The sequence below is a fragment of the Citrus sinensis genome, chromosome 1 (genome assembly GCF_022201045.2).
Source record: "Citrus sinensis cultivar Valencia sweet orange chromosome 1, DVS_A1.0, whole genome shotgun sequence".
Taxonomy (NCBI): Eukaryota; Viridiplantae; Streptophyta; class Magnoliopsida; order Sapindales; family Rutaceae; genus Citrus; species Citrus sinensis.
The window spans coordinates 1,112,659-1,135,210 of NC_068556.1; the positions used below are offsets into that span (position 1 = coordinate 1,112,659).

At 35.7% G+C, this 22,552-nt stretch overlaps 3 protein-coding genes across 3 annotated transcripts; 2 read left to right on the plus strand and 1 right to left on the minus strand.

The window, feature by feature from the left end:
* Window positions 1–3,892: 3,892 nt before the first annotated feature.
* On the minus strand, window positions 3,893–10,808 carry LOC102622978 (chaperone protein ClpB4, mitochondrial). The gene is made up of 10 exons (XM_006483396.4): window positions 10,351–10,808; window positions 9,797–10,015; window positions 9,474–9,711; window positions 8,707–8,902; window positions 8,307–8,361; window positions 7,926–8,076; window positions 7,354–7,662; window positions 6,055–6,320; window positions 5,039–5,968; window positions 3,893–4,383 (listed from the first exon to the last, which is right to left on the minus strand). Exons 1-10 carry the CDS (start codon window positions 10,621–10,623, stop codon window positions 4,072–4,074), a joined length of 2,949 nt encoding a protein of 982 aa, XP_006483459.1. The 5' UTR covers window positions 10,624–10,808; the 3' UTR covers window positions 3,893–4,071.
* Window positions 10,809–13,941: 3,133 nt separating this feature from the next.
* On the plus strand, window positions 13,942–15,452 carry LOC102622681 (probable CCR4-associated factor 1 homolog 7). The gene is made up of 2 exons (XM_006483395.3): window positions 13,942–14,122; window positions 14,219–15,452. Exon 2 carries the CDS (start codon window positions 14,410–14,412, stop codon window positions 15,232–15,234), a length of 825 nt encoding a protein of 274 aa, XP_006483458.1. The 5' UTR covers window positions 13,942–14,122; window positions 14,219–14,409; the 3' UTR covers window positions 15,235–15,452.
* Window positions 15,453–17,604: 2,152 nt separating this feature from the next.
* On the plus strand, window positions 17,605–20,891 carry LOC102622385 (hypothetical protein). The gene has a single exon (XM_006483394.4). It carries the CDS (start codon window positions 17,956–17,958, stop codon window positions 20,668–20,670), a length of 2,715 nt encoding a protein of 904 aa, XP_006483457.1. The 5' UTR covers window positions 17,605–17,955; the 3' UTR covers window positions 20,671–20,891.
* Window positions 20,892–22,552: the final 1,661 nt, after the last annotated feature.

A 22,552-nucleotide genomic window follows, 5' to 3' on the forward strand; every position in this document is an offset into this window, starting at 1 on the left:
ATATGTGTTTGGCAAAGAAGCTTCGCAGTGGGCCCCGATCTAGTGGCAGTGGGGTCCTCTACTCTTTGATTTGTTAAATCTAACGATGGTCGGTTCGGTCGTATGCTACTAATACGGTTCAGTAGCGTGTACGGCGTGGTGTGTATATGTTCAAGTCAGGATTTAGATTTTACCATTTTAGTGCGTCCAATTAAAATTTGAGAAAAAAAAAAAAAAAAAACTCCACATGTATGTATGTACGCAACCAAACAAAGCCCGACTCGCTCGACTCATAATCTCATTCGTATGTCCACTTTCACACTCTTCCAGCCCATGGCCACGGGCTTGAATTTTGCTTCTTCCACTTCCTTTTCACACTTTCATGTTTCCACCAAAATGAGATACATGTAATCATGTATTTGACTGACATTCCATTCCAAAAAATTGTCGTTTTTTTCCCCCCTTGGTTTATCGAATTTTCCAAGGTCTTGACTTAAAAACCTTCTTCTGATTGGATGACAAAAAAAAAAAAAAAAAAAAAAAAAACTCTCGTAATTTATTGACGTTACAATCATACTCTTGGGATGAATATCGGTGATGATATTCTAGCCACTAATAACCTTCATACTCAAAACCCATAGTCTACTAAAGGCTTTAGCTATGGTAAGATTTTCATGAATTTAAAACTTATAGAATTACAAATGGTTCAAAACTTCTCGAAACATAGGGCCAGTTTGGGATTTGGATTGCAAATTAAATAACCTATTTTTACTATGCAGATGCAATAAGTTGCTAATTAAAAAAATGATGGTAAATTGTATTGTTGTGGTTACTATTAATTTCAATAATAATATACATGCGTTTGGTAAATTTTATTACAAACATATTATTTTATTATATAATTATTTTGTCAAATACTATTTTTTTTATCACAAATTATGAAATTTATTTGTGACTGGTAGTCTTAATATCACTATATTTATTGGGGAAGCAAGATTGAGTTAACTTTTCATATCTATTCGCTAATGCACAGAGAGTGGAATTATAGTGGTTAAAATTGTGGAGAATTTAAATTTAATCCATAAACTTTTATTCTGATTGAAACCCTTTAAAGAGGAAATTCAAGAACCCTTTTGGAAAAGAGAGCAAGCATAATACTGAAATGCAAATTTTGTCAACAAGCATTAACTTTCAAATTGACATTTAATCTTTGAAACAATAGATAACATTTTATAAAATATACACCTACAGAGAAGAACCGTAACTTGAAATTAAAAAGTCATACTACTTTCTGCCATGCCAAGAAAATAATTGATGAATAGAAGAAAATCAACCACGTGGGCATCGAATATTTGCTCAGTGGACTTATTAGCCATGTTACTTTCTTCAACAATAATAATATGTTTATGCGTGAAGCGTGAATTTGACAAATTTTGAGTCTGATGACTATTTAAAGAGGTCGTGCCGGAAAATGCCGTGACCCAGGTCCGGTCCACTCGTCCTATTGAATTTTGTAATGTGTCATTGTCTTCAGATCAGCCGTGCACAACACGTGAAGATTATTTGTTTTTACATTTATTTCGTAAGATTATTGACAATTCAATCCGTATTGACGATCTTATGTCCATTGACCTATAAGAAAAAAAAATTAAATTCTTTCTACATGTACCCCACAACCGAATCAAATAAAACTAAAACAAGAATAAAATAACTACTCGGCTGAGCCCGAGTGGCCAGGGCTACTGCCCTCTAATTTGGAAGGCAACAGTTCGAATCTCCACAAAAACATTGTGAGGATTTTTTTTTCTCAATTAATTGAGTGAAACCAGTCTTCTCCCTTACCCATGAGTGAAGAGTAGACATCTCTCAAATATTTGTGAGGGTTAAAATCTAGGCAGAACTCCATTAACATTGATATAAATTGATCTCAGTAATAGTCACCTATGAGTGAAGAGTAGACATCCCTCAAATATTTGTGAGGGTTAAAATCTGGACAGAACTTTATTAACATTGATGTAAATTGGTCTCAATAATAGTCTGATTTGTAAATATCAACTATAATCTCACGTAATATGAGTTGTAATCTGAACAATAGTCTCATGTAATAAAAAAATAAAATAAATAAATAACACAACACAGCATACATTAAGTGCGTCTTAAGATATTTTCACGAATGAATGTAAGGACACCCATTCCCTGAATTCATGAATACATGTACATAAATTTTGCACAGGTGGCATGATTATGGGTATTTGGTGTCGATGCTATCGGTGTGTATGAAAGTAAAAGGTATGGGAGTCACACTTTCGCCGCCATAGAATACAAAATATTATAAACCATGTTCACTTAAAATCTACAACTATTTGTTTATTATGTATACATACACATACTAACGGGACAAGATGTTCCTTCTCCATACTACTTGGTCTCACTCAGTCACTCTCACTTCCTTTTACATTATTTTATCTAATGAAAAGCTACAAAAATCATAAAACCAGGGTAATACATTTACAAATGATAAGCTACATCTAGTGTGAGTACTTGCAGTGAAAATATAATAGCGGCATAGTTTGATGTTGAAATGAAATCCATCCACGTAGAGAGAGGTTTAAGTTCCATTGCAGGTAGAGAAAGTTTGTTAAACTGTGTCTTATATTGATTAATAAAAGAAAATTATTTGGGTTTATAAACATGATAAATTCATCCATTAAAAGGCTAGTATATTTTATTGAATACCTAAAAACCTAAACCCAACCCCTAATCAAGTGGCATCAAAGCTAGACCCTACTTAGTTTAAATATGGTGATGGAACAATCTGAATGTAACAAATGAAAGAGCTGAAAAAAAAAAACTAGATTCCAGTTTATTTGTAAGTAGAATAATCCCTCCATCAAATAGACTAACAATTTATGTTGGATACCTAAAAATTTTAGACCCAGCCCCTTAACAATTTCTTTTCCCCCAAAAAGAAAAAGAAAATTCCCACAACCTTTATCTCTAAATATCTAAAAGCTTAGATATTCATGCAATAGCATACCCAACCGAGACAAAATGCTTATTATTATATCAATATATTATAATATAAATTTTTTTCCCCATAAAAAAATTTATTAATATATTGACAAGCTATATAATTTGGTCGCATGATGTACATAATTGGTTAGATGCAGGACAACATCAGAATGAATAACACCCAAACCCATTAAATTGCGAATTAGAAAGATTGGTATCGAATGAATCAACCCAACTAACACAACTTATTTGTAATAAATGCAATTTATGTGACAAAGTCCGTCTCCTCCCAAATAATCAATTGTATCCATTTTTGTTACCTGCCTAGACACACATTTTTATTTTCGATGTTGCCAGAGTAAAAGGCAACTAAACTCATTGCAATACACCAACCACCAAACGACAACCTAATGGCTATAAAGGGCGTATAGGGAATTCCAAAAATATCGACATCTAAAAAGAAAATACTAATTTGGGCCATTAGCAGGATTCCACAATTCCACTTACAACCCCAATCATTGTTTATCTTTTAACACACGAACTAATAAACTAGAAAAGCAACACACAAGACACAAGCAGAAGACATCAGAGAGCTGATGTTTGTTAAACAATAGCTAAACTGCTTGGTACCCCATTATCTAAAGAACTGTATGTCCGCAAAATTTCTTTAGTAAAAGACAAGAGTCGAGAGTTCACGAGATTGCATGAAGGCACAACAGCTATGGGAACCTTTTCATATAATAATAATTATTCCATCATTCTCTCATGAGAGACAAAAGCAAACAACCGACCCAAAAAGCTTCTATTCTTCCTGTTATCAACTTTGGATTGATGTTTGGATTAAGCTAATCAAATAAGAGCACCACATTATATGTGCAAACGACAGAATAAGATGATGAGATGAGGAAAAAGTTTGATATATTTTACAAATTAAAGGCATGAACATATCGTTCTCCAAACTAAATTTATAACACAAGAAAAGGGAAGTGTACCTTGGATGCCACCGTGATTGTACCCAGATATCAGCAAAAGACCAAACAAAGTTTTTATTGAGTTTATTTACCACTCCAAAAACAAGTATTAGTCATTGGCAACCATTGCATCAATGGAGGAAGAGCTCTCCAATTTCTTGATGCACAATTTGTTTCGTGGAGGAAGGTCTTTGGCTGATGGGGAGTCATCAACATCAATGATAACTGAGTCTTCCTCCTTAATATCTCCTTTCAAGATGGCCACCGCAATTTCATTTTCAACCAACTGCTGTATTACCCTCTTAACTGGCCTTGCCCCAAAGTTAGGGTCAAAACCCAATATCCCTAGAAGAGTAACAGCTTCCTTTGTATAGTGAAGATCGATCTTCTTTTGTTTCAGCCTGTCTTTCACTCGGTTCATCTGCCAATCAACAACGACAACTTTAAATTAAACAATTAATACGTAAGATGCAGATACTACAAAGAAGATATGTCCAGCAATATTATATGCATGCTCGTTCACATACCGATATGATGAACCAAAAATAAATATCAGACAAGATCATTTTTCTGTAACAGAGATTCTAATGACAAGCAGATGGAGATCATCCTCAAATATAAGAAACAAATGAAAAACCAGCCAACTCAAATAATTCAACACCAAACTTTTCTCATGAAACCCAAAGTAGAAATTTGTTTTACTTAGATCCATTAAAAAGGTCCAGATGATGTTGACTCAAAGTCTGAATGTTCAGCTGAACCTTCCCTCCCTCATGCATAACAAATTCAAGCAGGCTTAAGACTTATGTTGGGAAAGAGAATGCTTATGGCCACAAATGCCACATTGTCTCTCAAGAGACAGTGACTTACGAAAAGAATTGACAGCTAGAATATAGGATCCCATCCCCAAAATTCAGTTTGTTTAAAGCCAATTGAATGATCACTCCTTATCTCAGAGCTTGCACTGATAAATTGGTTGACTGATAAAAATGCATCTATATAACAATATAGGCCTAATATGAAAGCATAAAAAGAATTAGGCAACTAAAAGGAACTATCTATGGAGATTTTATTACCTGTATTTCAACAATTTTGCTGATTTCTTTGGAGTCCAAAGGCTGGAACACAATGTACTCATCAATTCTATTCAAAAATTCTGGCCGAAATGTTTGTCTAGCCAATTCCACAACTTGCTTTTTCATCACCTCATAAACAGCTTCCTTGCTATCTTGTACACTTTGGAGAGTTTCAAGTATATAGTGAGACCCAATATTTGAAGTCATTATCACGACACAGTTAGTAAAACTGACAGTCCTACCCTGAGAATCAGTTATCCTTCCATCATCCAACAACTGTAACAATATGTTGAAGACATCCTGATGGGCTTTCTCAATTTCATCAAAGAGTACTACAGAATATGGTCTTCGACGAACCACTTCAGTGAGTTGTCCACCTTCTTCATAACCAACGTAACCTGGTGGCGCCCCAACCAATCGAGAAACTGAATGCTTTTCCATGTACTCACTCATATCAATTCTGACAAGTGCATTTTCTGTGTTAAAGAGGAAATCAGCTAAAGCTTTTCCAAGCTCAGTTTTTCCAACACCAGTAGGACCCATGAACATGAAGCTAGCTATAGGTCGAGCCGGGTCAGATAATCCTGCCCTCGAACGTCGGATTGCATCAGCAACTGATTTAACTGCAATATCTTGACCAATAACTCTCTTGTGAAGTACTTCTTCCAGCATAACTAGCTTTTCCCGCTCTGATTGTTGAAGGCTAGATAGGGGTATGCCTGTCCATTTGCTAACAATTTCAGCAATATCAAGATCAGTGACCTCCTCTCGAAGTAAGGAATGTCCAGATTTTTGGAATTCAGAAAGGTTCTTCTCAGCCTCTTCTAATTGACGTTGAAGGGAGATCATAGTTCCATATTTGAGTTCAGCAGCACGATTCAGGTCATAGTCACGCTCAGCAGCTTCCATTTCTAGGTTAACTCTATCAATCTATCAAAATTTAAACAATTACATAAGAAATTAAGGGAAAAGAAGGGACGGAAATTTAATAATAATAAGACTAAGAGAAGGGTTACCTCTTCTTTAATTGAACGTATTCGACTCATGAGATCTTTCTCACGGCTCCACTGGTCATTTAATTCTTTTTGTTTCTGTTTTAATGAATTCAGATCATGTTCCAGTTTGCTTAACCTTTCTTTGGATGCCTTATCGGTGTCATTTTTCAGAGAAAGCTTCTCCATCTCCAATTTAAGCACAGCTCTGTCTATCTCATCCAGCTCTATAGGCTTGGAAGTTATCTCCATTTTCAGTTTTGCGGCAGCTTCATCAACAAGATCGATGGCTGAAAGAAAAAAGCTAATTACAATCTTTATACAAGACAACGTACACAGAAGATGTTAACATTTAACAAGATTCCAGGCAGTGACAAGATACAAACATAGGGGAAGAAAAATAGTTGGCTATTTCTTCCAATTCTTTCTCCTTTCCCCCTTTCTCTGTGGGTTACCTTGGAAGCAAACCCATAGCTTCCATCTTTCATTGGCATCAACAACTTCTCAAAGGTCAATCACAAAAAGCACTCTCTGATTGAGAGCATATCCACTCTTTTGTACATTAAAAAGACAGAAACTATACTTTCAATATGCATCAAATAGCTATCGCTGAATTTTTTTTTAACCCTTTTTCTAAGCAAAATGAGAAAACAAGGAAAATAAACTATCAAATAAACAATTAAACTGCGGATGCACCAATACAGTAGAATCATATGTTTGTTTTTCCGGACTTCTGATGCATCTAGGTTTTGGTGACTATAGCCTGAATGAGTCATGAATTAACAACCAGTCACAAGAACTCCAATTAATTATTTAATTGAAATACAGAAGACAATAACAGTATTATTTTGGATAGAAGTACCTTTGTAAAAGGTTGTCGTGAGTCTTGACCCCTTTGACCAAAATCATGTTTTTTTTTTCAGATGCTATTATTGTAGAAAGACAAAAATGTCCTTATTATAATCAATTTTAGAGTGTTTGTAAGATTCCGTCTTGCACTTCGTCATGCATAGAAGTGTTCTTCTTGCACTTTAGCATGCATACAAGACTGTTTTGCACTTTGTCATGCATACAAGACTCTGTCTTGCACTTCGTCATGCATACAAGATTTTGTGTTGTACTTCATCTTGTATTGCAAGACAAAGCATGTAAATGGCATTAAAAAAATTAGGGCTGGGAAAAAAAAACATAAATTTAGACATGGGATTCACAACTCATGACAGGACCGCTCTAGAAGTCTCTTTAATCAAATACCTAAAAATAACAAAAACACGTCTCCCTGTTAGATATCTGCATGAAGAGTAAACAAAATATGTCATTTACCTTTGTCAGGCAAAAATCGTTCTGTGATGTATCGATCTGCAAGAACGGCTGCAGAAACGAGGGCACTGTCTGATATTTTAACACCATGATGTAGCTCATATCGCTCCCGCAGCCCACGAAGTATAGATATTGTATTTTCAACAGATGGTTGATCGCAAAACACTTGTTGAAATCTACGCTCAAGAGCAGGATCTTTCTCAATGTAGTTCCTATATTCATTCAATGTAGTTGCTCCTATGCACCGAAGCTCACCTCGACCAAGCATTGGTTTCAGCATGTTGCTAGCATCCATTGCACCAGACTGATTACCTACACAAAATAATCCACAACTGAGGACTTTGTATCAAGAACTGACTCAATTTCATAATCAAAACAGATACAAGATAATAGTGTGTGTAGTGAATGTCAAATCAATCCAGCCACCAACTTGAAGGCATACACGCGAATGTGCACCTCCACAAAATTTAAAGAAGTTTTCAATCAGGAAGCTGATAATGCTGGTCGTACTTTTGTTGTCAAGGATCATAAGATTATCTAAAACAATACTACAAATAACAGGGTAAGGCTACAACCTGCCCCAATAATTGTATGTAGTTCATCAATAAATAAGATAATCTGTCCATTGGACTTGGTAACTTCCTTCAACACAGCTTTCAACCTTTTCTCGAAATCGCCACGATAACAGGTACCAGCAACTAACGAAGCCATATCTAAGGAGATCAGCTGTGTAATATAAGAGTAAACAAAAAGATTAAATACAAGTTTAGTTGAAGGAGAAAGAGAGAGTGTGTGTATGTTTAATGCAATTATTTTTTATAAATTAATATCGTCAATATCAGGAGTCCTCAAGAACAACTCTTGCTTAGATTCAACTGTTTCACTAAAGTCTCAGTTAAGAAACTGCCATAGAATCATCTGAAACAAAATCTTTTCCATTCAAGAATCAATAAAACCTTTCTGTTTTGCAATGTTTCTGGAACATCCCCTCGCACAATCCTCTGAGCCAATCTGCAAAGAAATTAAAAAAGTCTTAGTATTAACATATATCTCATCTCAGACTCAGGAAATAGATTAGTGATCTGGCACAAAAATCATATACTGCTACACAACCAACTTAACAAGAATGATCTGCAATTGCTAAACTATGTGATTGCAAAAGATGCAAAGAATACTGCATCTCGAACAAGATAACCAAGAAATATTTTTGCATAATCTATAGATTCCACCCAGATATACTAAATAAACAATTTACACAAATAAAAATCCAAGGTACATGTTTTTTTGTACTTCTGGAAAGAGCCATGGTGAAGTATAAGTTTATGAATTTGAAAACTGAAAACACAAGCTACATACCCCTCAGCAATGGCAGTTTTCCCCACACCAGGCTCACCAATAATAACAGGATTATTTTTGGTTCTCCTAGATAATATCTGGATACATCTCCTAATTTCATCATCTCGACCTATAACAGGATCAAGTTTTCCACTCCTAGCAAGCTCTGTCAAGTCATTCCCATACTTCTCCAATGCTTGATATTTTCCTTCAGGATCTACATACATGAAGAAAATAACAAGTGATGGTAACCAACAGCTAAAAGCAACCAAGGAAATAGCAAGTCAATTAGTCACAGATTGGAAAGGTAACTAATTATAGAACACGTAATATCTAATAGTTAATCATCAGAAACACGTAATCCAGCTGTGGGTTTGACTGTATCACACAAGCATAATCTATCTTGAGATCCGACAAAAAGGAGGTGTAGAAAACCGCTAAAGAACATGATCTCACTACATTAAGAGACAAAAAAACTCAGCACATGATATTAAATGCAAGGGGAGGTTCAAACCTTGCAACTCATGCGTATATATCAGGTTGGACAAGATGAAACAGATGAAAAGAAAAGCCGTGAATAACCAAGTGAAACAGACACAAACCAGTTGCAACACTATCTACCTTTATAACATAGTCCATATTTTGTTTGACAAAGCTTCCTACTCTTCTCTATTGCAGCACATAATTCTTACCGAATTCAAGTAGCTTCTTCTTGTCACAAAACACAAAATATTGAGTTCTAAATGTATAAAAAGTTCAAGAATTTGAATGCATCAAGGAGTGCATACTTTGATCAGTTACTCTCTGATGTCCACGAACAGCTTTAACTGCATCCTTCAAGTCCTTCTCATTAAGCCTGATATCATTGAACAACAGCCGTCCAAACCTATCATCTGAAAGAAATGCCAACAAAAGATGCTCTACAGACACGAAATCATCTTCCATTTCTTTTTTAATCCTTTGAGCATTACTCAAGAGCAAACCAAAATTTGATCCCACTATAGGTCCACTAGTGGCACCTGTCACCTGACACAAGAAAAAAAAAATTCCAACTACATTACCAACAAAGCTAACACAAATAAATATGTCCTCAAAATTTGAAAGTAGATACTTTTGGTTGTTTGGATATAAAGTCTTCTGTAGCCTGCAGAACTTTGGTGTTGTCTTGCCCCGCCTTTGTGAGTATTCTCCGAGCCAAACCATCCTTTTGCTCCAACAGAGCTTTCATCAGATGTTCAGTTTCCACCACTTGCTGGTTGTTAACTCGTGCAGCATCAACCGCGCCTACAATACCCTCCCACGCCTTCTCAGTGAACTCCGTTGGAGTAATCTGAATAAATATACCCGCAATTCGTAAGTGTGTGTGTGTGTGTGTGTGTGTGTGTGTGTGTGTGTGTATCTCACAGGCTTCACATTCTCATTCTCAGTAACAAGCATTGCATGTACATAAAATTCCAGAATTGAGTTTCATAAAAGCATCAGATATCAATTGAACTGCTACAAGATTTATCAATATTTTCACAGAATGCATATTCTTCACCTACATTTAGAAAATCTCAAGTCTATGAAAACAAGATACAAATCACAAGCAAAAATGAATATATATTTATAGTTACAGCCACAATTTTTTTTTTAAATTTAGATGTCCGTTATATGCGTAAGGACCTGAGAAACGCCGGTGGTGGAGGAGCGGAGCGGAGTGGAGGAATGAAACTTGCGCGCGAAACCGACAGTCGTGAAGGATAACTTCGCGGAAACGACATCGTTCGGCGGAAGTATGAGTTTGTTTTCGATTGGAGGCCGCGAGAGTGAATTTGAAAAATTGGTGAAAGTGGAAATTGATTTTGCGCGGGAGCCGGACTGAGCGAGCGAGAGTTTATTGTGTCTGGCTGACTTTAAAGCGGCAAAAGTGGTCTTCGTTAGTCTTCTCGATGCCATTTTTTGCCTTCTTTTTTTTTTATAATAATTTTCTGAAGTATTGGCGAAAGAAGTACGGTTGTTTGTTTGAGGGTTTTGCTGGGTTTTTGAGAGTGGCTGACAGAGAGAAAGCAGTTTGCGAAAGCTTGGAGAGGAGGCAAGCGGACCGAAGTAGAATGTTGTAGAGTTTTTTGGTGATTTCCAGTGGCTTTGTTGCCTAAAGTGACGCCGTTTTCATTTTCCAAAAATTAGTGGATGGTAAAATGAGCCAAACTTCACTAATTATTTATGTGAATTCAAAAAAAAAAAAGTATGTATTTATTTTTATTTTTTTTTTGGAAAATTACTCTGAGCATAATTTTAATTGACTTGAAAATAATTAATCCTAATTTTAATGGATTTTTTTCAATGAAAATTTTAACGGACCTTTTAAACTATAAAAAATGAAGAATTTAGCAAGGACTAAAACAAATATGAGGGAGAAACACAATGGACATTAATAAGAGGAAAATGTAGAAAAAGTCTCAGATAGTCAAACAAAATCACATTTCATCTTCACTTTCTTCCTTGGGTTCCTTCTTCTTCTCTTTAGCAGTAGCAGCTGGAGTATTCTCACCATCACCACAAGCGGCAGCAGCAAAGGCAGCTACTGCTACAACCCACAAGTGCACCGCCATATCTAACATCCAGAATCAAAGAGCTTGGGGAACAAACTTGGCCATTAAGAGTCAATAGTCGCATAAGCAACCTTGATCAGAGTTGCATTCTTCTCAGGACTTGACGATGATTCCATTCTCATGAGGAGAACGAGAGAAGCATAGGTGCAAGCCAGCTCTTCGTTCGACATTTTCCTCCAACAAATATAAAAATGTATGTATGTATGTATGTATGTATGTATCTGTTTTTAAAATCATCATTGTCTAAAATGAAAATACTTCAATCTCAATTTAATTCATTTATTAAATTGACCATTAAAGTTTTGAGTGAAATATAATAATGTCATTAGCCATTGGTTTGTGGTTGTGAATTGCAATCACCAATTCACCACAATGTAGAGATACAAAAGATGAAAAAAAAAAAATTAATTATGACGGAGATGTTCTATTATAAGGATTGAGATTCATTTGTGAGCTGATCTGTTTTATTAATTTTTAAAGATTCATTTACATATGTCTTCATTTGTAATAAAATAATTAGGACTGATGTATCCTTTTTCCTTTTTTTTTTTGTTTTTCATTTGTCTTACGTATTAGAATATTATTTTCACAACTCTGTTGTTTAAGAAGATCAAAGAGAATAAAAATAAAGAAAATAAATCTTGCCGTCGAAAACAAAAAGCTACATGTTGTCATCTCCTTATAAGGTAAACAAAAAGCTGGTATCAGCATCGGATCCAATCCTACATCCACTATCAGTTAACGATAACTTTATGTTCTAGCTGAAATTTTAGTCGTGACTTCTATGAGAAGAAGCAATAAAACCTTTAATCGTATATTGGTCAAATTGCAGAGGTAACTCGATTAATTACATCTTAGTCGTGGAAAATAATTGTTTACATAATTGCCTACTATAAAAGTGGAAAATAATTGGTCAGCAATGAATGACCAAATTCATTGATTCAGTGCGGCACACGAAGAGCACATTTGCTTATTTGTCACCTCCTACGAATTTTATACGGGATTATCTTCATACAATTCTCGCGACACATGGTATTCATTTATTAAAAGTTTTGATAGTCAATCTCTACTAGGATATAAAATATTATAATTAAAAGAAAAAAAACAAATAATTGTTTCGATTAGTGAGGGGCACGACTACATACTTTGTCGATAATGGGCAAAAAAATAGTATTGTGATTGTTCGTGAATGGAAATCAATATGTACTTCTCTTTGTCCGGCAGACGATTTAGATATGTTACTTTATTAAGGCCCTACCGACTCAAAAGCAAATTTTAAGATTAAAAAAAAGGTAAATACTAAATTATATTTAATGTAACTTATACCATTCACATTATACACTGTTCATGTGAGTAGATGTAACTTACATTAAATTTAACTTAAGGGCTCCCTGAAAAGAATTTATAATCGTGATCAAAAATGGTTTTTCTAAGTTATAGTACAATCAAGCTTTTGTAGAAATGAATAACAAAACAATAGAGCTGTAACCCTATAAAAAAAATGATATTTCATGGGGGTAGAATTAGTCGATGATGTCGAGACATATATTTAATATTAGTGATATATGCCTATAAATTTTTAGTAATAATACAACTATAAGTTATGATGCAAACTAATATGGCATCACATAATTAATTAATTGAAAAATAGATAATAAAAATAAATTATATGGACTGTTGTATTTTTTAATTCAACCAATCGTAATATACTATATTATGTTGTATAATAGTGTTTGTGGTTATAACATTACATTTTTATAAAAGCCGAAGACGTGTATTCTATTCGTCCGTGCGTACAATTGACAATATTTTCTAATTTTCTTATTTTAAGAGTCATATTTATTTTGTTACAATTGCATCTCATATGAAGAAGTAAATTGAGATCTCTTTTAGACTACTATTAAACCCTCACCTAGTAGCTTAAACTTATGCAATTTCATATCACAGTTACCGACAATCGACACTCGAAACCATTTATTATTATTATTTTCAATTCACATGATCATGTGTACACCATTAAAGGATGCGTACAAGTAGTTTGGTTTTAGAACACAATAATTGAACTTGACTCTGCCTCGTCCACGCCTCTAAAAATGTTCACACAAGCGCCGCTCTTGTTATCTCCAATTTTGGGGCAAAAGGAAACAACAAAAAAAAAGAAAAATCCAATTCTGTGAAAGAGACCCATCTAGGAGACACTTCCTCGAACATTCATCATACCACATTTTAATTGACACGGTGACCAAATGGTGAGAATTTTTAACAAGGTCCATGCTTATTATTGCTTACCTCAAATAAGACTTAAATTTTATTTACTCCTCAATTTGGATTTTATGTATAGATTTCTCTGTCACCATCCGAGTTAATTAAATTTATAATAATAATAATTCACTCATTTTAGAAACGCTTTTTTTCAATTTGATATACTTTAGAATATATGTTAGGCCAAATTTTAGGGGCTTTGGGAGTCATTTTGAATTGATTGTGGAATTGTGAATTTGTGATCCACTCATTAGCGATCATAATACAAGAGTTTAAAACGCGCTCCGGAGTTTTAACTTTTAAATCAGTCAAAAGTTTCGACTCAACGAGACGCCGTCGTTTTAACGAGCGTTGTGGTTTAAACGACAGCGTTTGACCGGTTCACTTTCCCATTTTATCTCACTGTCCTATCAGCTCTACTTCTAACGCCCCCAGGCAAGGCAACGGATTCAAAACAAAACCCTCGGGATATCTTCTCTTCTCTCTCCTCTCGCAATTCGTTGACCTCAAAATTTTTCTTCGAAAGAACACGAAATCACTCAAGATCTGTTCGCTTCGAGTTTTAATTTCATCAATCCAAGGTCAGATCTTGTTCATTCACTCATCTCACTCCCTTCACTTTACTTGCTTTCTTAGGGTTTCAAAAAATCTAATTTTTTTCCCATGTCTTCTTACAGATCTGTTGAGAAGTGTTGAAACGGTGACGTTTCTTCCAGCGGAGAGAACCCAGTTCAGGTTTTTGAGGTTTCGAGTTACTTATGATCTGTTTACGGATCTGGGCGTTTTAGTGTCTATCTTGTTGGTTGGTATTGTTGTTGTTGTTGTTGTTGTTGTGTTCAGTTTAGGTTTAAAATTTGCTGTCTTGGAAATGTCGGTTTTGCCTAAGGGGGGCGATGAAATTCAAATTCGAGAGGTGTGGAATGATAATCTCGAAGAGGAATTTGCTTTAATTCGTGAAATTGTTGATAAGTATAACTATATAGCCATGGATACGGAGTTCCCAGGCGTGGTTTTGCGTCCCGTGGGAGCTTTTAAGAATATTAATGATTATAACTACCAAACGTTGAAGGATAACGTCGACATGTTGAAGTTGATTCAATTGGGTTTAACATTTTCGGATGAAAATGGGAATTTGCCTACTTGTGGGACTGACAAGTTTTGCATTTGGCAATTCAACTTTCGCGAGTTTAATTTAATTGATGATATTTTTGCTAGTGATTCAGTTGAGTTGCTGCATCAGTGTGGGATTGATTTTAAGAAGAATAATGAGAAGGGTATTGATGTGAACCGCTTTGGTGAGCTTTTGATGTCGTCGGGGATTGTGTTGAATGATGTTGTTCGTTGGGTCACGTTTCATAGTGGGTATGATTTTGGTTATTTGCTTAAGTTGTTGACTTGCCGGAGTTTACCCGATACCCAAGCTGGATTCTTTGAATTGATCAATATGTATTTTCCTGTAGTATATGATATCAAACATTTGATGAAGTTTTGCAACAGCCTTCATGGTGGGTTGAACAAGCTTGCGGAGTTGTTGGAGGTAGAACGAGTTGGGATTTGTCATCAAGCAGGTTCAGATAGTTTGCTCACTTCCTGCACATTTAGGAAGTTGAGGGAAAACTTCTTCAACGGCTGCACAGAAAAGTATGCTGGTGTACTGTATGGTCTCGGTGTCGAGAATGACAAGACTAATTAAAAACAAATAATTGGGAAAAGGTTCATGGATATTTGTAGACTACTCAAGTGTGAAACTCTGTTTTCTCTTTGTATACTTTGGCAAAAGATTGTTGTTTTAGTTGTGACTTCTGCTGTTTGTTGCATTGTAACCGAAACCTTGACTGGTTTTGTAGTTCCAGTTTCTTGTAAATTATTGCAGTTAGTGTTTCAATAATAATCATAATGATTCTCAACTTATTTTACGATGTTTCTTTTCTATCATATTCTTCCTTTTTCCCCATCTTGTGGTTGATGATGTCATGTTTATGCTGCCGAGATGTAGTTATCTCCTCGTAGATCGTCTACTTTTGAACTTTTTCCTCCCTTAACCTTGATACATCTTTCATGTATAGCTTGGGAAATCTTTGTCACTCTTAAATTCATTTGACGTTTGAGCACATGAAACCTGTTCACAAGCTCTTTATATTGGAAGAATAGCTAAACGTGTCCCACGGAGGAGAGAGGGTGGTTCTTCCTTGCCAATCAGACACTGTCCTTGTAGTGACTAGCTCAAGTTCTGCAGGGATGTGACAAATTCAAAATCCAGAATGGGCCCCAGTTGAAGATTTGACTTCAGGACAGGTGTGTGTAATACAGTATTATTTGAAAGAATGACCAGTGGCATTATTGTTATATAATAAAAAATATTTTACACTTGTTTGGGGATTTAGACTAGGTGAACATTGCTGCAGATATGGTCTGTAAGTTGTTTTGTTTTTCTATGAATGAAGTGAGCTTTTTTTCCTTCTCTGGGTGGCAATGTACTGGAAGAGTAAATCTATTAAATGGAATTATCATTTTTTATTTTTTTACTGATGCATGGTGTTCTTGTTGATGTATTTCTTTCAACTTCAGATAAGATATCTTGAAACTGATGCTGCAGCATTCAAAAGCTCCACCACAAGAGTCGGTAGCTGTCAAACATCAATCTTTGGCTGTCTCAATGGGAATTTGGATGCACATCCTTGGTGTGAATTAGGCTGAATATTTGTTGTTACACTCATGGTCAAGTTTTATAACACTGGAGATGAGATTACTAGTATTTGATGTGAGGGTGAGTTATTGTAAACTTAGTACACTTGGATTCTCTAATATTTGAATCCTGTATCTTTGAATTGTCGTCTGGTTGGCTTGTTACTGTTCTGTACTTTCCAGCTCGGCCTGAGAAGCTGAGTTTGCTTTTGATGGAGCCATGGTTGTTTACTGTTATGCTATTTCGATGGTGTTCTTCTTAGTTATTTGATTATATTTGCTATGATAAGTATAGTAGCTGGATCTCTTAAGAAATTCACCTGAAGGATGTGTGGGGAGTCTGGGGACTGCTTTCGTTCTCCTTGGTTCTGGTTGTTGACCAAGTTACCTTTTGTCCGAATGTCAGTACTGTGCTCTTTAATTGTATTTTTAACCAAGTCTCGGTGGGGAGCAGAAGAGAAATTGAAATTCCCCCAATTGATGGGAAGAGATTGGGTGGCAATTTGCAGCAGCACTAGAGAATAGTGAAACTCTTGCTATATGTACAGATGGCCAAGATGCAAGATTGTGGTTGGTCAAATTTCTGAAAACTTCCAAGATTGCAAATAATTGTCTTTAGCTAAAATGAGCTCTGTTAGTCTTTTTGAACCTTGGTTCATAGTTTCCCAATTTGTGCAACACTCCGATTCCAAGGGCTTTCTGAAATTCCTATGCGTAGGCAAGCTCACAAGTTTTATGGCCGCATAAACAAACTAAAGAAGACAAATTAATTGTTGATAGTTGGCGGTTGGCACTTGGCAACAACTTCGTTTGTGATGATGATGAAGCCACGGAAAAAGAACTTCGTTGGACGATCTTAAGTATAGACGTTGCCTAATCGAAATACTTCTCCTTTATTCCTATTTTAATAAATTAAGTTTCGTATTGCTTTGCTTGCTTTATTCTCCACTCATGCACATCACCTTCCATACCTTCTTGAGTCACTACTAAAAAGCACACCTTTTTTTATATTATCATGCCATTAATATGGTTTTTATGTGAGCGTTGACTGTCAAATTTTTACACTCTGGCCACCCTTTTCAAGTTGGGTCGATGTCTCGTTCGAGTCTATTTTAGGAGACTCGATAAGTTTTCATTCTCCAGCAAGTAAAAGAGATTTAATGGTTACCAATTCCAGCCACCCCTCCATTTGTGAACAAACTGCAATTCACCCTATAAGTTTTGAAGGTTACTACAAATGCAGGACTAATAGTATGGGGTTTGCTTTTATGACTTACAAAACAACTGGGGAGGCTTTGATGTTTGATAATAAAATGAAGGGGTTAACCGAAGTTTACATTTTATTAATAAAATGTTGGACAGGTGTCATTGGTAGTTCATTCTCCTGGTCCTGGTACAAGGATTCTAGTAAGATTCGGACAAAAATCTCGATGAAATCACGAAACTGCCATTCTCCCACCATTCCGCGGTCATTTTCTCTCTCTCTCTTTCTCCCCCCCTGCCTGCCTTGCCTAGCCTCCAATTCCAAATTTCCAAACGGTTGAAAACAGAACCCTCCAGCGTAAAGGCCGAGTACGCGACTGGCTTTCTCCACTGAGTCAACTCACCAATTCTCCAACAGCTCAGCCATTCTTCAATTTTCCCCCCTCCCTAAAAGATATTACAACAATTTTTTTTTCTATTTCTTCCATTCGGATCCAAATCAGATCCGGATCTCATTCCTTCCCCCATGCTTCGAAGAATAAAACCTCCGATCCTACTGCTACTAGTCCTCCTCTGCTTTTTAACCCTATCTTGCTCCGCGGATCCGGTTAAAAAATGTAACAAAACGTCGCCGTATACCGGACGCGAGTACGAGCTCTCCATGGTCCAGCACCAATTACGTGGAGTTGTTTCCGTGATCGACGATTGCTCATTTAGGGTTTCGCAATTCGAGATGTTATCTGGGTCGGACGTCCACTGGTGGGGCGCCAACGCTACCGATTTCGATAACATTACCAGCGGCTTCATTGTCTCCGATCACAGCCTCAACGAGACTTATAAAAACGCCACCTTTACTGTCCTTTTGTTGGAGAACATCACGTGGGAGCAAATTCCCGTGCTTTCCATCTGGGACTCGTTCACGGCTTCCGATTTCGGCCACATGGTTTTAAATGGGTCCGATTCGGGTATCACATTGAGCTCCGGACTGGCCCCATCGCCGACGCCCAGTTCGACTCGAGTTTTGGGAGCGCCTACAATGTTCGATAACTGTAAGGTGTTGTCAAAAGAGTTTAGAATTAGATGGACGTTGTATGCCGATGAAAATTCGATTGAGATTGGTTTAGAGGCTGCCACCGGGACCCAGAATTACATGGCGTTTGGGTGGGCCAACCCGAATGCCACTTCCGGGTTTATGCTTGGTGCTGACGTGGCGATGACCGGGTTCAAGCAGGAGGGATTGCCATTTGTTGATGATTTTTATATTACAAAATATAGTGAATGTGTTAACAAAGATGGTTCTTATTCTGGGGTTTGTCCTGATGCAATATATGAAGGAAGTGATTCGGGTGGATTGGTGAATAATACTAGGTTGGTTTATGGGCATAGAAGAGACGGGGTGTCATTTATTAGGTATAAGAGACCGTTGGTATCCAGTGATAAGAAGTATGATTTCTCTGTGAATTATACTGAGAACATGCAGGTTGTTTGGGCGTTGGGTTTGTTGAAACCGCCTGATACTCTTACACCGTACTATCTTCCCCAGAATCATGGGGAGCCTGAATCAGTTACTTATGGACATTTGGTGCTTAATGTATCGGAGCATGTGAATGATTGTTTAGGTCCTTTAGATGCAGAAGATAAAGAAGATCAGGATTTGATTATTGCTGATGCTAATGTTCCACTTGTTGTGGTGACAGGGGAGGCTTTGCATTATCCGAATCCTCCTAATCCTGTGAAAGTGTTTTACATTAATAAGAAGGAGGCTCCGGTGTTGAGAGTGGAAAGAGGGGTGCCTGTAAAGTTTTCAATACAGGCTGGGCATGATGTTGCACTCTATATCACTTCGGATATTCTTGGTGGGAATGCATCTTTGAGGAATGTGACTGAGACTATTTATGCTGGAGGGCCGGAAGCTGAAGGAGTTAAAGCCAGCCCTATGGAATTGGTTTGGGCTCCGGATAGGAATACGCCTGATGAGGTGTACTATCAATCTTTGTATGATCAGAAAATGGGTTGGAGAATTCAGGTGGTTGATGGTGGTCTATCGGATATGTATAATAACAGTGTTGTTTTAGATGACCAGCAAGTTACCTTTTTCTGGACACTGTCAAAGGATAAGGAATCAATATCGTTTGCTGCTCGTGGTGAGAAAAAAAGTGGTTATCTTGCGATAGGGTTTGGCAGTGGAATGGTGAATAGCTATGCTTATGTGGGTTGGATTGATGATATCGGGAAAGGGCACGTAAATACATACTGGATTGATAGTATGGATGCTTCTGGTGTGCATCCCACAGTTGAGAATATGACATATGTTAGGTGCAAATCAGAAAATGGCTTCATTACATTGGAGTTTACGCGTCCATTAAAACCTTCATGCAATCACAGTCACAGAAATAGTCCAAAGTGTAAGAATATTATTGATCCCACAACTCCGCTCAAAGTGATATGGGCAATGGGTTCTAGCTGGACAGATGGTCATCTGACTGAAAGGAATATGCATTTTGTCAAAAGTCAAAGGCCCGTTCGAGTGTTGCTTTTGCGTGGTTCTGCAGAGGCTGAGCAAGATTTACGACCAGTTTTAGCTGTACATGGGTTTATGATGTTCCTTGCCTGGGGTATTTTGCTTCCTGGTGGAATATTGGCTGCTAGATACTTGAAACATGTGAAGGGTGATGGGTGGTATCAAATTCATGTTTACTTGCAGTATTCAGGATTAGCAATTGTCCTACTTGCGCTTCTTTTTGCAGTCGCTGAGCTTCGAGGTTTCTATGTCAGCTCATTACATGTTAAGTTTGGGATTACTGCTACAGTTTTGGCCTGTGTACAACCATTAAATGCTTTTGTAAGGCCTAAGAAACCAGCAAATGGAGAGGAGATTTCATCAAAAAGGCTGATCTGGGAGTACTTGCATTTCATTGTGGGCAGATTTGCCATTATTGCAGGAATTGTGGCACTTTTCACTGGGATGAAACATTTAGGAGAAAGGTATGGGAGTGAAAATGTTCATGGACTAATTTGGGCTCTTATAGTATGGTTCTTGATAGTTGCATTGATAGTCGTATATTTGGAATTTCGTGAAAAGCAGCGGAGAAGAGAGAGAATATTTGGAAGAAGCAATTGGGTTTTGGGTAACCTAGAGGAAGATGATTCTACAGATCTACTGAGCCCGACCAGGGATCATGCAGAGAAAAGTCTGCAACGTGGAATGATGGAAGTTCAGTTAGAGCCTCTGAACAGATAGCTATTGTTTGATAAAATATTGCTACTCATCACCAGTTTTTGAAATTCTCTAATCATACAGGGGATAGCTGGCCAGTTTATTGGCTTATGAGTTTTGTTCGGTGTAAGAGGGGCTTGCTTACATTTCATTGTGGTTGCCTCCATCGGGTAATTGCACAAGGTGAATTTTGTATACTTGATACATCCTTTTATAACATAGTGGAAAGTTACATTTTTCGGTTCTCTGACATTGATAAAATGCAGCTTCTTTTTGCATTCAGTGAGCATAGCTTAGGTACTTTTGGTTCCTTTGTTTTTGAAGTATGTTCTGCTCAAGCCAAGGTGAAAACGGTGTTTGTGTAAAATATAAGATGCTAACGAAAGAAATACTCCATAACATTTCATTTCGGTTTGCATTTTTATTAGTTCTTGTTTTCTTGCAATATGAACTACTGCCTTATGTACTATCGATTCTGTTTCAAAACTCACCACTTGGAAAAAAATTTCTTGTGAAGTTTATGGCAGAATGGTAAGTTATCCATTTGATTTATTAACAAATTATTCTATTTATCCATGTATCCTGAAGGGTATGTTGCTATTTTGAAATGTTCATTTACTTCTTTTCAGAGTAATACTTATCACACCCCTATGGTATCCTTGTAAAACCCCATTTTTTGAATCATGTTTGTGTAGCAAGAGAAAATTACATAAAAGGAGTAAAGGACTTTTATGAATTTAATTAAAAGTGTCTTTGCAAATCATGAACCCTAACGATCTTTATATCCTAATATATTATATAATTGATTTTTTTTTATAAAATTAAGATATTTTTGAATCAATGAAGAAATAAACCACTTAATAAAGGTTTTTTTTTTTGAAAAATGTGTTTATAATTTAGTTGATTTATTCTACATGATAATAAAATTAATAAGAATTCTATTGTATTTTTTTAATCTTTTTTTGCAATTTTATTCAAGAATGACTGTAAATATAAAAAGTGGGGTCTTATAAGAATTTTAAAGCGGTGTTGGAAGCCCAACCTCTTTTTTTTACGGTCGTTTTGGGCCTGAGGACTGAGGGGCCGAAATGTCAATTAGACATCTAAACAAATGTCAATTATAAAAAAATAATATATCTAGTGAAAATAATTATTATAATTATTTAAATGGTAATTATTCATTTAGTTCCTAAATTTTAATTTAATAGTTCATTTAATCCTTATGTTTAAAAAAAAATATTTTTACTGTTAAAAATGTTTCACTCTTACTCTTATTTTTTTCTTTTTACAATAATACCCTTACAACAAATCTTGGGGATATTAATAATAAAAAAAGAAAATGATAATTTATCAAATTAACTTTAAAGTAACATAAAAGTTTATTAAAACTTTTCTATTAATATTTTACTTTTAGGATTAATTTGGTAAATTATTTTTTATAAAAAAAATATTAGCAAGATTGTTGTAAGGATATTAAACATTGTTCTAAGTAAGTTGATATTAATTTAATTATAAATAATTATTAGTAAGATTGTTTCTTAGGTACAAAAAAAAAATATTAGTTCTTTCATACATATATTTATTGGTTGATTTGCTGATTAACCTTTTTATAGATAATCAATTAATGTCAAAAACATTGTTGGAGGGATAATATTGTAAAAGAAAAAAAGGGTAAGAATGCAACATCTTTAAGTGAAACAATAATTTAATTTCTTTTTTTTTTCATATAAGTACTAAGCAGTCACTTAAGTAAAAATACAATGACTAAATGAATATTTATCCTTTTTTAAATAAATACTATCATAGGTGAGGCTATTTGTATGCTAAAAATTATTTTGGATACTTTGATTTTATTTTTATTTTTTTACAAAAATAGCTACCATGTGAATTACTTAGTATTAAAGAT

Bases quoted from the DNA above. Each gene is read 5' to 3' on its own strand.
- LOC102622681 (XM_006483395.3), top strand. From the start codon at position 14,410: ATGTCGGTTTTGCCTAAGGGGGGCGATGAAATTCAAATTCGAGAGGTG.
- LOC102622978 (XM_006483396.4), bottom strand. From the start codon at position 10,623: ATGGCATCGAGAAGACTAACGAAGACCACTTTTGCCGCTTTAAAGTCA. The intron at 6,321-7,353 runs GTAAATGACATA...TTTTTCTTTCAG, and splicing joins ACGATTTTTGCCTGACAAAG to CCATCGATCTTGTTGATGAA. The intron at 5,969-6,054 runs GTAACCCTTCTC...AAATTTTGATAG, and splicing joins TACGTTCAATTAAAGAAGAG to ATTGATAGAGTTAACCTAGA.
- LOC102622385 (XM_006483394.4), top strand. From the start codon at position 17,956: ATGCTTCGAAGAATAAAACCTCCGATCCTACTGCTACTAGTCCTCCTC.